The sequence below is a fragment of the Paramormyrops kingsleyae genome, chromosome 18, assembly GCF_048594095.1.
Source record: "Paramormyrops kingsleyae isolate MSU_618 chromosome 18, PKINGS_0.4, whole genome shotgun sequence".
Taxonomy (NCBI): domain Eukaryota; kingdom Metazoa; phylum Chordata; class Actinopteri; order Osteoglossiformes; family Mormyridae; genus Paramormyrops; species Paramormyrops kingsleyae.
In genome coordinates, this window is record NC_132814.1 from 11,932,927 (window position 1) to 11,949,563 (window position 16,637).

The following is a 16,637-nucleotide window of genomic DNA, read 5'->3' on the forward strand; positions in this document are numbered from 1 at the left end:
TTGGATAATTTAGGGGTCGTTGAGCTTAGGAGGCTCAGGTTGTTTGTGACAGGTCCATGCAGTTTAATAAAGCAATGTGGTCTGTTTAGCGGCTGCTGGGAGGTCACGCCCTCTAGTGGTGGCTCTGTGGACGTGGCAGTAATTGCACGTTCTGCCCGTCTAGCTGCAGAACAGCCAGCGTTGTCCCATAGCACGTGTTACTAGGTGTTCTGTGTGTCTGTGAGGTGTAGGGTTGAGCGTGAAGACACACACACGCACACACACACACACGCACAGGGGCTCACTCTCACATAGCTGAATGAATCACTGCCGTCAGCTGCTTGCTAATTGCAGTTTATACAGCCTGAGAGGAATTCCAAGAACTCCTGGTCGATCCGGGGACACTTTAGCGATTCACCTCTGTGTGAGAGAGCTCCTTCAGGATAGAGGGAAAAGTGCTAATGTCACTGAGGCACGTGTGCAGGCGTGGTCACCATGCCATTAAATGCGACGTTCCTGTAGTTCGACGAGCCCCGGTGACACGCAGTGTTGCATTACAAGTGGGCATGCTGATTTGATGGAGAAGCTGGAATGCGATTGCGCTACTGTGCATGGTGACTCGTTTCGTGCAGCTCTGAATTCGCATTTGTCAGGCCCCGTAAAATACTGGCAGATGAGGTAGGAAAGTGTTTACATTGTATGTATTTAGCAGATGCTTTTATAAAATATATATATATACAGTATGTGTGTTTTTGAGAGAACCTGGGGTCAGATAGTCTCTGGAGCAACTGGGGGTTAAGGCCGTTCTCAGGGACCTAACTATGAAATCACGCTGCTGAGCTTGGGATTTGAACCGCTGACCTCCCGATCATAGGCTGAGCATCCCAACCTTCTGAGCTGTACACCACCCGCTGTAGAACCTGGAAGAGACTGCTTGCCAGCTTGGGTCCCCCACAATGCAGTCGTTCTGAATGGATGCCCCACAGGCTGACTGGTCAGACTATGTGAAACAGCATGCTCTGTGCTCGCCTCTACTCAGTCTTTATGTCTTGCTTTGCATATGAGTGTGATATTGTAGACTCTCCCAGCCATGCCTGCAGGGATATTGCTAAACCTTGCTTTGCATTCTAGAACCTTCCTGATGTGTTCTCCTAATTTCATTATAGTATTCTAGAGCCATCATATTTCAACGTCCAACCTTCTTATTTTGTGTTCTGGCACCATCTTCAGCCTTGAAAACATTGTAGTCTGCAAAATACATTGAGTTATTTATGAGCAAAAACGCTTCCTGTCTCTCCAGGATCCAGTGAATAGTGCACCGGGTCAGTTTTACCACCTTTTAGTACTCTGTGTGCGTCCAACCAATTTTTACGGTCAATTCCGTAAACACCCGCTGCGTCCATCTTCCCTGAGAACAACAGTCTGACACAAATCCCACTTTGGCTCCAGAAAGCGGGCAGCTTAAGACCCGTATCACTTTAGGCTCTCTGGGCTTTACTTAGTCAGGACTCAAGGGTCATTTACTCAAGCCTGTGAAGAATTTCTGGAGAAACAGAATGTGTGTGAGCTGATGGAGTTTTCTGTGCTGTTAAGAGGTGAAAACCTATGCTTCTGACCTTACACACTTTATAAATGGGATATGGTACGCCGTTTGATGTCAGAGAAAGGGTGTCATTTCGCACATTTAACTAAGCACTCAGCTATCGTTCTTCCAGTTAACTGTGAGAAGCCGCGTGATTCTGGCTTTGAGGTCAGACCATTTCCTTAGGTAACAGGAATCACAGACATTGGGAAGCGGAGTAAACACTGTTTACTGTTTTTATAGGGTTTGGTCCGCCCCCAAAGCTATTTGGGAGTTTATTGCTGTGGCGTGTTTCCTTTGTTGCTGGATCAGCTTTTGGGTCGCATTCCTCCATGCGTGTGCATGCGTGCGGCGGTTTAAATCTGAGGCCGCTCATTTAAAGGAACTAAACAAACTCCAGGCATCATCTCCGCTGCCTCTGTGGTTTGAGGTTCATTTGATAGCTCAGAGATACGGCTCTGAAAGGGTTAGTTACAGTGCGACGGATGTGGAGTTTTGCTGCAGATCCTGAATGTTAGGCTAGGATAGCCTTCTCCATTGGCCCTTTGGGTTAGACTGATTTCTCCCGCTGGGGGACTTGATTGACAGCTCATCACAGGAAGCTGGTGTTTGAGTAGGTTATTGATCTCCACTGGTTGTCAGGTCTTGACCATCCCTCTGGGTCCACTCACTGCCTGTAGCTCTCTGTCTCTCATACACTCACCTTTCCCAGTTATCACAGCTATAAATCACTCTAACAAATGTTGCCAGATTTACAGATTGGTCCTACCGCAGCTGATGTTTAGGCTGCATGTGTGTCTTTCATCAGCATGGAGGATCTTTGCCTCTAAATCATGTTCACGACTGAATGTAGAGTCTTTGGTGAAGTTCCACACAGGAGCGCTATGCTAACCAATGCTAAGCTTTGTTATGCTAAGCTGCTTTGTACTTGCAGGGTCTCTCAGACATGGACCACCTCACATCAGTGCAATGTGACAGCAGCTTTTGTGCAAACGGGTGGCTGTCCACCCCAGGAGGGTCTCATGTTTCTGCACTTGGGGTATGGTGAGGTGTGGCAGCCTGTTGCTTCTACCTCCACCCTCCGTGGTACCAACACAATGGCTTTGTTATTAACACAAAGCGTCACCTCATTCCCTGCAATCTCAAGATAAAGAGCAACTTTAGTTCCTGCTGAGATGCCTCTTTGGCTATTTGGTGACTATATGGGGGGATGATTCCACAATGGGAATGATACCAATTGAATGATATCAGCCAAGTAATACCAAAAGAGTAATACCAGCCAAGAAATACATCAGAAGAGTTTTACAAACTGAGAGATACCAGCAGAGGGATACCAACAGTGACATCAGCAAAATGATACCAAGACAGTGATATCAGCTGAGTAATACTAACAGAGAGTGATATCGGCTAAGTAACATTAAAAAACAGTGATGCCAGCAAAGTGAACTCTGCTTAACAATACTAACAGAGATATCAGCCAAGTAATACCAACAGAGGGATATCAGCAGAGTATCACCAAGAGAGTGATATTAGCAGTGTGAAACCAACAGAGTAATACTGGTGATACAGCAACGTAATATCAATAGAATGCTGCCACTAGAATGATACAGTACCAGTGTAATAAACCAGAAAAGTGATGACAACAAAGTGAAACCAGCACAACAATACTAGTGGAATGGACTTAATCACCTTTGAGCGTCTTTCATTTCAGCACCGGATTTACTGCCGTTTTCGTTGTTTTTATTGAAATGTTCAGCAGATGCTTGTAAAAAGCCTGCAGTTGTACTCTTTAGCTATAAACAGTTGCATGTTTCTACTGAAGGCATTCAGGGTCAGTCCATTTCTCAGGACTACAACAATCCATTTTGCAACCTGTTGGCCTGCAGTACACATTTTCAGTCAATCAGAAGTGCTGCCTGGCATGATGAGTGGTGATCATAACCACGGCTAATTAAAAAAGAAAAATGACCGTCTGTCTGCATACGTGACTCTGGTTGTTGATGTTGCTTTGATCGATCGCTATTCCCAGCTGCCCACTGGGGGGAGGGTGTAACGGGGAGGAAAAGGTAATCAGAGGAGAATTCTGAGAAGCTATTAAGGAATGGGTTGTGTGTCTTGAAGTTCTTCAGCTCTGAACTTATGTGGAAAAGTTGGATACACTCCTAGAATGCCTGATGTGAGCTTGCGTTTCTGTCCCATGATGCACTGGAGCAGAAAAACAAGGCCCACTGCCAGCCTACATTTCCATCTTCTTGCAGATGTTGGGTGCGGCATGGGGGGATACTGTATGAGGTTCATAGTTCCCCACTCAGTCACAAGTAGATCATTCAGGAGAAGTATTCAGGTCCTTCACCTACATGCTAAGGGTTTATTACAGATGCTGGAGGTTCCACTTCATGACCTGCTTTAGAGGCACTGAAACAGCAAAGATTAATGGCAGTGAAACATCCTTTTATTCTCAGGCAATTAAATTAGGGCCATAACACAAATGGGAACAATTAGTGGGTAGTCTTCATATTTCCCTGGCGTGGTATCATCTGGTTTCACTACGTTTCACTGTTCACAAATTCCTTGAGCAATGACGACAGATGATAGCACACACCCTCAAATCCGGTTAGCAGAAGGAATTTTGTCAGCTCTTAAAGGTATTAGTGATGTTTAGAAACCTCCTATAGTGACACATCGTAGAGTAGGGGTTCAACCATGATTTGCCAGACTTCCTGTAGCTGTGTGTTACAGCAGAGGAGCTCTGGCATGATTTTACAGACTTTACAGCCTGTTTTTGTGTAGTGCTAATAGGGTTCTGTTCGGAGTTTACAGACTTCCTGTAGCTGTATGGCCCAGTCTAAATGCTCAGTCATGACTTTTCAGACTTTCTGTAGCTTGCCGTTGGAGTAGAGGGGTTCAGTCGTTAATGTAATACTTCCTGTATCTGTATCGTACAGTGGAAGGGCTCTGCCGTTACTTTCCAGACTTCCTGTAACCGTATGGTATAGCATACTTCTCAGATTTCCTGTAACCGTATGGTATAACATACTTCCCAGACTTCCTGTAACTGTATGGCATTCTTCTCAGACTTCCTGTAACCGTATGGTATAGCATACTTCTCAGAATTCCTGTAACTGTATGACATTATTCTCAGACTTCCTGTAACCATATGGTATAGCATACTTCTCAGACTTCCTGTAACTGTATGGCATTCTTCTCAGACTTCCTGTAACCGTATGGTATAGCATACTTCTCAGACTTCCTGTAACCATATGGTATAGCATACTTCTCAGACTTCCTGTAACTGTATGGCATTCTTCTCAGACTTCCTGTAACCGTATGGTATAGCATACTTCTCAGAATTCCTGTAACTGTATGACATTCTTCTCAGACTTCCTGTAACCATATGGTATAGCATACTTCTCAGAATTCCTGTAACTGTATGGCATTCTTCTCAGACTTCCTGTAACCATATGGTATAGCATACTTCTCAGACTTCCTGTAACTGTATGGCATTCTTCTCAGACTTCCTGTAACCGTATGGTATAGCATACTTCTCAGACTTCCTGTAACCATATGGTATAGCATACTTCTCAGACTTCCTGTAACTGTATGGCATTCTTCTCAGACTTCCTGTAACCATATGGTATAGCATACTCCTCAGACTTCCTGTTGGGTCACAGATACACCACATTGGATCATAGTCACACCATGTTGGGTCATAGATGTCCTGCTTTGGGTGTCAGTGACAGTGTATAGCGTCACGCAGAGACTGTTAACCTGACGGCAGCTTTGCTCCGAGATCTTTCTCTGTAAGTGCTTTTAGTTCATTACCATAATCCCTTCCTGCCCTTTGCTCCATCTTTCTGCAGTCTGGCTGAGCCAGAGTGATTTGGTGGGGGCAGAGCAGGCCAGGGGCGCTTTTGCTGGTGGACATGTGAGCTAGAGAGACGAAGTGCCACCCCCCTGCCGCCTGATCGTCTAGGGACGGCTTGGGTCATATCGGGTCAGCCTGCTGCCCTAATTAATCCTTGGATAGACCTGAGCTCTGGGAGGATAATGGATAATACCATTATACAACCTGTAGTCAACAGGGGAGTGGTATGCGGGTGTGCAGGGGGGGTATGTGTTGGGGGGGTTGTCTCAGTTGGCCTTGGGGGGGAGGGTTGGTTAAGGAAATCTGCTTCTTGCTGCAGTTTTCATTCTCTGTGATCTGAATACGGACCACACAAGCTGCGTGATGCATGTAAAGTGGGAAATAATTTCATCTTGGGGGGGGGGGGGGGTGGTGGTTAGTGGCTGGATGGAGCAGCAGCAAGCTGGAGCTTCAAAGGTAGCTTTAATAAAACATAAACTGGAAGGTATTATCTGGAAGTGCCGAGTGCTAGGTTCATCAGCAAAATACACCCCCTTTCCCCACCCCCGGGGGGAAACAGGGGGGTTCCAGCTGGGCCAGGAATCAGCCAATGGGATCAAAGGGGATGATCGGGCCTCTCTTTGGAAGTGGGGGCCTGTGAGGGTAATTAGACGCCAATCCACGTCTCCTCTGTGTTCTGCCATGTAACAGGCTTACCTCAGCACTTTCTGCACCCCCCACACCATGTCTAACTGAAGGAAGTCCTCTGGAGACCCTCGCTGCTGTCTCATTACGAGAGGCAGCCAGCAGGTGGTGCAGTGATTAAGGTCGGGGCTGATGACCTGAGGGCTGACTATTGTTGTACACGTATATAGCTGGTCAGAACCGTAAGATGCATGCCCGACAGGGCTAAAGATTTGTGTGAGTGGAAAAATACTTATGGTGAAGTGTTATGATCTTCTATCAAGAGGTTTTGGCTTTTATTGGTCTGTCATGTACATGTGGACTTCATAGTTGATGTTGCCCTTAAGGTCTGGAGGCCTGAAAAAATTTAAATGAGGTGGATGTTATTTTTTCATTGACTGAACTCAACACTCAAACAAATAAAATACAAATGAGATGGGTGTTGGATTGTATCACCTGGATTGAACTTCAGGAAAATCAGCAGGCCAGATGGGGGATTTACCAATTGGCTGGCTTTCAAGTTGAATGTGACATGCAGTGCTCTGATTGGCTCTCACACTGGTCTTTTTTGGAGCACGCAGTAGGCTAGTGAGACAGAGATGGGGCTGTTGCTGTCCTCTGTCTAAAGATGCTTGTCACCATTAAAATATGCTGGACCTCAGAGTTTGCTGGCCTGACCAGAAAAGCGATCCCACAAAAAGATCCAGTGAATTATCATAACAGCTGATTCAGTCCAGCTTGTTTCCCTTATGTCTGCTCAAGTAGCTGCCAAAAGCATGTAGGGGTGGCAGCTGGTTAAACATTCAAACCTGCATGGTCCCGTCACTCAGCTGAAAGCTGGAGGAGGTACCAGTTCCTTAGGTCATTGTTGTTCTTGCCGTTCTTCAACCTTCTGGGAAACGAAGAAGTCTTTCTCTGTGGTGCGTGTGGGCTGAGCCGTGCTGGTTCCGACAGCCCCTTGTCAGCTGACCAAGCTCGGCGAGCCCCAGGGGCTTATGGGAAAAAAAAAACGATCCTGCACATTCAGATAACAGAGCCCTGGTGCTTACGAACAAGAGGGATTACAAGAGAAGAGAATGGAGGAGTGATAAGCGTGACCATGTCAACAGAGGCAGACGCCACACGCGTGTAATCGCTCGAGGGGCTCCGGATGGTGCGGAGGCACGGGGGTGTTTAATTAATCCCGAATTTGCTGGCCATGCTTGCTGTCGAGAAGATTAATCTGGTGCTGGGATGGTTGTGGGAACTTTGGGGGACAGGGGCATGAACAATGGGGGAGGGGTTACATTGAAGAGGCGCAGGGGCTTATGGGTAACTTCTGTGTCTTAAGCTCAGTAACCAAGAAGGCAGGTAAGGCTAGAACTCCTGTAAATGGGACCTGATTCTGAAAAGCCTAAACACTGTTCGCTGTTTAAGGGCTCTGGGTCAGAGCCCAAGCAGAAAATACACCCAGATGGGCCACTGTAGGTTCATAACCATCACCAGGTTCAACATCTAGTCTGGTTTGTGACTTAGTGACTGCTCCTTTACCATGTTTTTAAATTGACATAGACAAATATGGGTTTTACATAGGTATCATAAGGATCGAACACCAGCCTGTTTGTTCAGCTGTCTTTAGCTTTCATGTTTTGCCTGGCTGTGCTGAGCCAGTACGCTGCTGGAACACACAGCCCCGTCGTGAACCCCCTTCTTCCCCCCCCGGCAGGGTCCCGCCTGCGCCAGGAGGACTCCCCTCCCCGCATCGTGGAGCACCCCTCCGACCTGATCGTGTCCAAGGGTGAGCCGGCCACCCTCAACTGCAAGGCGGAGGGCCGGCCGGCGCCCACGGTGGAGTGGTACAAGGACGGCGAGCGTGTGGAGACGGACCGGGAGAACCCGCGCTCGCACCGCATGCTGCTGCCCAGCGGCTCGCTCTTCTTCCTGCGCATCGTGCACGGCCGCCGCAGCAAGCCCGACGATGGCAGCTACGTCTGCGTGGCCCGCAACTACCTGGGCGAGGCGGCCAGCCGCAACGCCTCGCTGGAGGTGGCCAGTAAGTCCCCTGAGCATGCCGTTTCTCGGCTACGTCGCATTCTCTGTCTGATCCACTGCTTTTCTACCCATAGTGCTTTGCTTCTCCCGGTCATTTAGGCTGTTGGTGGAGAACGGTACTCTGTCCTGCATGCAGGGGTGCAAGAGGGTCATGGATATCCTGGAAGATTCAGGGGGCCCAGCACTTCACAGGGGCCACTGAATATGTAGAGATATATAATGTAACTGGTGGGGGGGTGCCCTAGATGACATTTTGTCTAGAAGTTCTACCTACAGCCCGGCCAGCTTGTGTACCATAAACTGTTGGCCAGTGGGCAGTGTTTTTATGGCACAGAAAGGCAAATTTAGCTAAGATCAGAAAATAAGGCTACTAAACTGGGTGACTGGGTCATTGAACGGGGAGAGCAGTTTGCATTGAGCGGACAAACGTCAGTTAGGAGCACAGCAGCCCAGTCCAGAGGATTGGGGTCCAAATGGAACCAGAAGTATGCCTCTTGTCCTGGGATATGAGCAGATCCACAAGGAACTTTGTTTACACTGCCTAGTGTAACTGCTTTAACTCAAAGGTGGTGTTAATTAGCAATGGGGCTTGATGCCCTACTTGGGGTGAGTGGGATTTTGCACAGGCTGTCAGTCAATGTCCTGATTTAACCCTTTGGGAACCAGTGTAATAATAGTTGGGAAGTGGGTTAAACCTGTAACTGAATTACAGAACCTAGAGAAGCCGCTGAGGGACTATCATGGCCTGGTCTCACCTCTCAGGAGAGCCGGCATGTTGAGCTGTCTGACTGTGTGTAAGTGTAGCTTCCATGACATAAATGGCCGTGAGTTCATCGCCTTATATTGTCACCCGTCCGACTTGTGCAGCCCAGTCGCAGTCTGCCTGAAATGGGCACACGTTTTCCTCAATCCCATAATCCCGCTCTTTCTGGGAGTGTCACTGTGAGTGTGCTTCCACTGTGACATAAATGCTTTTCTCACCAATTTAATTTTTTTAATTGAAAGAATTGCACCCGCCCCCCCCCCCTCAAACATTACGTGAATCAGCAGTACTTGGCCGACTGGCGTTTCCATTGTTTTCGTCTTGAGGGGCTGTAGCCGCAACCGAGACGTCGCAGCGAGTGCGTTTTAAAGCTCGGGTCCCACCCTGCCATCATGGAGCATGACTGCTCGTGCCTTTCGCTTTTCTTAGTCTGACTGAGTTCTCAGATCCTGTTCTGCCCCCACAGATCCAGGGTGTTGACCGTGTGATTAAAAGCCGCAGGACAGTATTTCACAGTGGAATTACACTTTTATATACAGTCACAGATCCCCCTGTGTCTGCTTTCTCGTTTAAAATTTCCCCTCAATGTCCGGCCAACTTTTAATTAGATTTGTCTGCCCCACCCACCTCTGCCTTTAAGCATTATGCTTCTGCTGCCATGGCGACGGGACGAACTATGCGTGTCTTACCTCCAGGCGCCTGGCAAGTCTGCAGGGGGTGCTAGTGGTTGGGGGTTGACTGTCCCACCCCCCCCCAGCACACTACGTCAAAACAGTGTCATGCTCCTGTCGCTAAAGGGTGGGGGCTTAGCCCCCCCCACAGAATCGTTCCTAGCTGAACCGAGACAGAGGTCCCTCATTGACTGATTCTTGAACCCGACGCCGCTGATTCAGCACCGGTTGGACATCTGGGGCAGGAAGTGTGGAAAGCAGCTGGGACCCCCCAGGGACACTTGCACACGCAAACACACGGTGTGTTCCCACTTAGAGCTCATATCCTGCTGCCGGCCCTCAGCGGGAACGTGGGCTGGCCTCGTAAAAGACCATGCCGGCTACCGGGGTGGGAAGAACCCGAAAGGGATACTGGTTATACTGGTTTGTGTGGTGTGCTTGGTACTGCGTGTGAGGGGCAGTCAGGTGGCATTTACCAGTATAAGTAACCCCCACCCCTACCAAAAGTATATGGTGACAATTCCCCTAAACCTTTAACAATCAATACCGCTCCCCCCCCCTCTCCCCCCGCTCCATTCCGGCCTCACAGCCTCAAGGCCTTTAGTCATATCTATTCAGCTGTGGAGAGAAAATAACTTGCTAATTGCCTGTATATCTGTGTTTCATTAACCTATTATAAGAGCACCCCTGTCTGTGTGCCCCCTCCCATATCCGCTCTGTGCGTGTGGTCTCTCCTCACTTCTGGTGTTCAGGAGATCCCATCTCTGCCCCCCCCATGTCCTGCACCCTCATGCCGCTGTCACGGTTTTGATTGTGGTTTTTCTGGAAAGAAGAAGGCTAAAGTAAAAAAAAATAAAGTAAAAAATCTCATTGCCCATTCAGCCCCCCCCGGGGGGGCGAGGGTGATTGGGAACAGGGTATTACTGCTCGCTGTCCCTGCGGCTGCCTCCCGTGCTGCTGGGGAAAGTCCATTTCCCATCGGTTTGTGAGTCTGGGAACCCGACACCCGTGTTTCCAGCTTCCCAGCTGACCCCTTGGAACCCTCTAACCCCAACGTGACCTTTGACCTCTGTAGCAGTGAGGACAGGTCACTTCCTGTTACAGTATTACAGTGACTCTCTGGGAATGGCGGGTTCTGAGGGTGCTGGCTGTGTCTGCGTGAGTGTGTGTTGTTTTGGTTAACAGGTGACGGTTTTTGCATGTGACGTCAATGTTTGAGACACCTGTCCTGTGGAGGCGTGGAGGTTCTCAGCGGAGTCATTTTCAGTGCCTTTGGGCTGGGATCGAGACCCTGAGCTCTGGCTGCTGACCCTTGATCATCTTTGTGGAGACACAGCAGCCTTCAGGCCTACCAGCCATGTTTGGTGAAAAACATCCCTCGTCCACATACTGGCCACCCTGTGATGTCCACAGCAAATCCCTCCCAGTCTGAAGCAGGATTTAGTGCTGCACTAAATATTTTAATTGGTTGTGGTAGCGAGGTAGTGATCCAATGTGGTGGGCGGGGCTTTAGCAGAGATTGGTTTGCATGCCTGGGATTATTTAGTTGAGTAACTGTAGCGTTTACCAGATGGGACGGAGATGCTTACAGCACAGCCTGAGCTAAAATCCCTGTGCCTGTCCTGGAGAGGGCTTTAAACCCGACACCACGCTGTAACAGGACACAGAGGATGTATTGAGTCGACATGGAGCCCAGGCCAGGATACCCACGGGGGGGGGGGGGGGGGCAGAGGTTTGCATCCCCATCCAAGAGGTAATGCATCTCCTTGCTTATTCGGTCTCTCAGAGTCTTACTTGGGTTGGAAGATCCCCCTGGCCAGCCAACTTACACTTAACTAAATTACTCCCCCCCGCCTAGAAGTCCATGGGAGACACGTATGTGTTCATTAACCCCTGTCCCCCACCCCCCCCCACAGGAACGGGCTGAACACTTTCCAGTTTCACACCACTAATGACCCCATTGTTGTCGCCCTCCAGTGAGATTTACCCATGCTGCCCTGCTGCTTTAGTCCTGCCACGTTTTCAGCCAAACATCCAGCATGTATGCACCCCCCCCCCCCGCTCCCCATTACTGACCCAGGTCTCTCTCCTGAAACGCTCATTTATGGAAAAACACTTTATAAAGGGGTTGCTTGTTTCAGCTTGAGGGTTTTCATTGCGGGTCCCTTTGTCATTTTCTGCCGCCATTGGCTGGGAGTTTGAGGGGGTGTTGAGGCGCCTTATAGCCCGCTGGCACTCAGGCTTCTGGGGCCCCCGCAGGCTGTCCAGGAAACAGGCTCACCTGCTCAGTCAGCGAGGAGCTGGGCGCCACCCCGAGCTCATGTGCGCCGCGGCCCCCGGGAATCGTGGGTGGTTTGGGGTGAAGTCGCCACAAGCAGGGAACCCCCCCAACACGCTTCAGGGTACAACGCATGCTACTCCCATCCCAACGGCAACCTGGAGCCAGCCAACCACAGCAGTCCAGAGCAATAGCTGGTCCGGGGTCGACTTAGGTCATCAACTAAGGTCTCAGAAGATATCTTATCTTAATCCCAAATAAAGTCTGGATACAGCGTGGAATGTGCCTAAAATCACATAAATGTGTTTGCATGTTGTCTCACATTCAGATAAGATAAGATAAAAGATAAGATAAGATAAAATATAAGACAAGATAAGATAAGATAAGATAAGACTTTATTGATCCCACACAGGGGAAATTTGTTACAACAATTTGTTACCTGTTACCTGTTTATTTTCATTGAGCACAGGGGTCCTTGCTCGTAAGACACTTCTATCCGACCTGCAACATGTTTTTTCATTAATTTCACTGATGCCAAACCCCCCCCCCCCCCCATTTGGCTAATTTTAACGCAGCTTGTTTAGCCAATTATCTGTATATCGTTCAAAAATAAAATGACCTCCTAGCTCCGGGGTTATTTGAGTTCGAGGCCCCTGATATAGCGCCTTTCCCAGTGTGGGTGAGGTTTAAGAAAGTTGCAGCATTACATGACGATGAAGGAAAGGAATCTTCCACAGTGGTTATGGGCTCCGCCCCCGGGCATCCTGACCTGGAAAGGGGACATCAGGGCTTATAGAACCTGCTTGTTTTGCCGTGGTGTGTTCAGTCAGCCCCCAACATCACATCCCGCTAGGTGAGAGCTGACTGGGGAGGGAGGAGGTCGGGTCATAGTGTCAGCGGCACGACCCCGTGCGGCGGAGCTCTTCACGTCCCTGTTTGCACGTCTTCCTGGCAGGAAACGCAGTGGTGATGCGTGAACTATGTTACCGCGGCGTCTCTCCCTGCAAGCGGAGCTACGAGTCGTGGGGGGAGAGCAGAGAGGGGGTCCAGTACATTTCAGTCCCCACGAATCTGGAGGGGAGTGGGAGGGGGGTTTTGTCAGGCCAATTAAGTGTGATATAGTATAGTGTGTGTGTGTGTGTGTGTGCGTGTGTGTGTGTGTGAGTGAGTGTGTCTCTTTTCTATTGTGTGTGTGTATGTATTTTTAAAGGCGTGTCTGTCTGTGTCTTTGTGTGTTTTTACTGTGGTGCACATGTGCACCAGTGTATGTGTGTCTTTTGGGTTTGTATGTATGTGCCTGTGATTTCCTATGTGTGTGTGTGTTGTGTGTTTGCATTGAACTTCTAATTGTTCCTAACAGGTGTGTTTAGCTAAGCTTATGCCCCCCCCCCTTGGCCACCCCTCACCCCCCACGCAAACCTGAGAGCCCCCCCCCTGCCCCCCCTAGCCCATTCCACAGCTGCTCTGATAGCTTCTGCTCCTGTACGATTTGAGCTGGTAAAATCCCCCCCCCCCCTCCACCCTGCACAGAGAGGTGCTTCCATCGCGTTCAGGAGCTCTGCCTGCACGCCAGTGCTGGGGGGGGCCCCAGGACGTCCTGGCAGCAGCCGTCGGCAGCGTGCTGTCTGCACGCATTCATCACAGCCCTAATGTATTCCGCTCTAATTGTGTCTCGTAGCGCCCCCCCCCCCCCCCCCTCCAGACACCTTATTTATCTCCTGCACTCTTTCTTTTTTTTTAGCCAAATTGCAAATGTTTCAGGGGCCCCCATCTCCTCCTCCTCTTTCCCCCTCTCATTGCTCCCTCCCTAACAGGCCTCTCCTTTGTCTGGGAATGGAGTGACTACTCAGGAAAGGAAAATTAAAAAAAGAAAACAGGAAAGGAGGCAGCATACTTTCTGCTCCGGGTTTTTGGACCTCACGCGAGACCCCCCCCCCCCCAAAACACCACCCCCAACACCCGCTCCTTCTCATTATCACTGCACAGCGTAAGCCTGGTTGGTGTTCTGAAAGATCTCGTCCCTCAGACCCCATAAATTGTGGCGATCCCCCCCACAGTTGGGTCCATTCCAGCCTCCTTGGCTCTCGACCCAGCTCCCTGCTCCCAGGAGACCCAGCCACTTTCCACGCGTCCCCAGATGTGCCGCCCTCATGGTGGGGCGGGAGCTGAACCTGTACCGGTGCGGAGACCGGGTCGGGAATGTCACGTCACGCATCTAACACTGTAAAAATAATGTCCAGCTGAGCTGTTTAAGATTTATCACCTGTGTAACTGGGTAAGAGCGCCCCCCCATGACCCCCCCCCCCCCATGACCCCTCCAGACAGGGTCCAGTCCTGTTTAAACAGGTGTTTACATCACAGCCTGACTGATGCCTGTGTGGTTAGATAGGGTTCTGGGGTGATCTTCATGCGTGATCTTCTGAGTGTGGTGGGGTGGTGGGGGGGGGCAGCTATAGGGTAATCTGTTCCCTGCCCGCCGCCCATCTTAACTTGTTGTAGGGGGGATAACTGGGCCAAACCCTCGACCTCAGACAGAACACCAGGGAGACTGGCGCCATGGAGGGAACCCATGCAGTGCAATTGCCATTCACAGAAGGGCAACGTGGGTATGAGGGATGGAGCGTGCATGAGTGCCCAGAGGGGGGGGGGGGGGGTGGCACGTGTGGTAGTGTGGTTAAACCACCGCCAGTCCGTCTCTCTCTGGCAGCCTTGGCAGAATGGAACTGGAACGTCTTCCAATGGCGTCGACCGGCTGCCGTCGCGGTCTGAACAGCACATTTGAACTGAGGGCAGCTGGGCACGCATTCTTCCCTGAAAGCAGGGAATTATGGGATAGCGAAGGTGAAGACCTGGTAATGGAGGCCTCCTTTTGGTGTACCTGTCACAGTGTAGGGATATTAGGCACAGTGACGTGGCGTTAAGGGTGACCAACTGGCAGACGTCGATTTCACTGCACAGGGGAAAAAATCAGAACGAAAAAAAATCTGATGACAGAGAATTTTTCCTTTAAATATTTGGGAGGCTGTCTAGGGATGAAGTTCATGGCTGAAGGAATAACGGTCCTCTAAAGAGACAGAGCTGTATCGGCCCATCCGCTGCGCACACACCCCCACACACTGGAGCAACCCCCCCCCCGACACGCAATCACGCGTCCTCTCCAATTACACAGGAATTCAAATCATGCATTTTCAGCGTGGTGTTAATTTAACAATGAAGATCAGTGCGAGATGCAATTCCATGTCATGTTTGCATGTGTGTCGGTGATTTCGAGACGGGCTTCCCTGCGGCGGATCACGGAGCCTCGGCAAAACACCCCACTCTTGTTTGCCGACGGACTCACCTGGTCGATCACGTCTGAGCCAAATCCGACTGTCAGAGCACATTTCTGTTTACTTTTTTTGGGGTGTAAGATTGGGAGAGCAAATCGTTCATGACGGGACCCACAGAAGCGAGGGCCTAGTGTGTCTTGGTGCCGGTCAGTTCTCAGTGTGTAGGTGGACGGTTGCGAGACGCCCGATTTGGAGATTGACGAGGAAGTGCAGGCATTCCTCCCCGCTGCACCTCCTAACCTCCAGTCTTCTTGGTCGATAAATTTTCCTGAGCTTGACAGCGATGGGGGGAAAGGCCAGTATCTCCTGTCAGGACGGCAGCATCCTGTGAGGCGGAGAGAAGCCTTACTGGGGTGAGGAAAATCCCACACTACCTCGCTCTCAGACCAAGGCGTCGGTGACCTCTGCACCCCTGGACGAGGTCTGTTTTCCGTCTTCCCGGCTGATGGAGCAGTGACACGGGAAGGGGCTGGGGGCTAACCTCTGACTGCTGGTGGTGGCCATCTGCGGCTTGGGGCGAGAGCTACAGCAGAAAGGGCTTCAAGATGCCCGGCCAGCATGGCCACGATGTGTCCTTCAGCCCGGCTTTACCTCTTTGTTTGTAAGCAACCCCTGTAGCCTGTGGCTCCTCTTTCTGCGAAAACCACTGGGGGCTTTTCAAAAATAATTAATTCAGAATGGCAGCCAGTTACATGATGCCTGCATCGGTTTATCCCCTCGGTAGATTTCAGGGTGGGGTGGGGGTGTTCTCCAAGAGATGGACCCCCCCCCCCCTAGACTGTAGCCGGAGGAGATTTCTGTCGGGGTATTCTGTGTGTGCCCCTCATCGTCTGGATAATTGTAGATTCGTCGACCGGGGGGTGTGTGTGGGGAGGGGTTGAGTTCTCCGAGGCCAGTTCAGTCTAGCAGCAATGATCGGTGTTGGAATAATGAAGTAAGCAAGCAGTGGGGAGCAGCACCAGGGAGGCGGGAGCAGTACTCCGGCTGGGGGGCGCTTCCACAGGTGGGGGCTCACGGAAGATGAGGGGTAAGAATTTCATGGGGGGGCTGGATGTACATTTTCTGCTGTCCTGTTCTGGCACTTTCTCCAGCACCCTTATCTACACCATCGAGTGGTTGGTGTGTGTGTGTGTGTGTCTGTATGTGTGTGTGTCTGTGTGTGTGTGTGTGTGTCTGTATGTGTGTCTGTATGTGTGTGTGTCTGTTTGCGTGTGTGTGTGTGTCTGTATGTGTGTGTCTGTGTGTGTCTGTATGTGTGTGTGTGTATGTGTGTGTGTGTCTGTATGTGTGTATGTGTGTGTCTGTATGTGTGTGTGTGTGTGTCTGTATGTGTGTCTGTATGTGTGTGTGTCTGTTTGTGTGTGTGTCTGTATGTGTGTGTCTGTGTGTGTCTGTATGTGTGTGTGTGTATGTGTGCGTGTGTCTGTATGTGTGTATGTGTGTGTCTGTATGTGTGTGTGTGTGTGTTTGTTCTGG

General features: G+C 50.1%; 1 protein-coding gene across 13 annotated transcripts in view; it reads left to right on the plus strand.

Moving 5' to 3' along the window:
- Positions 1-16,637, plus strand: part of robo1 (roundabout, axon guidance receptor, homolog 1 (Drosophila)) — a 143,136-nt gene that overhangs the window by 73,031 nt on the left and 53,468 nt on the right. For all 13 annotated transcript variants that reach the window (XM_023827734.2, XM_023827733.2, XM_072701859.1 and 10 more), the window contains one exon: positions 7,795-8,121. In XM_023827734.2, the coding sequence (XP_023683502.2) occupies positions 7,795-8,121 (327 nt within the window). The remainder of the gene's footprint in view (positions 1-7,794; positions 8,122-16,637) is intronic.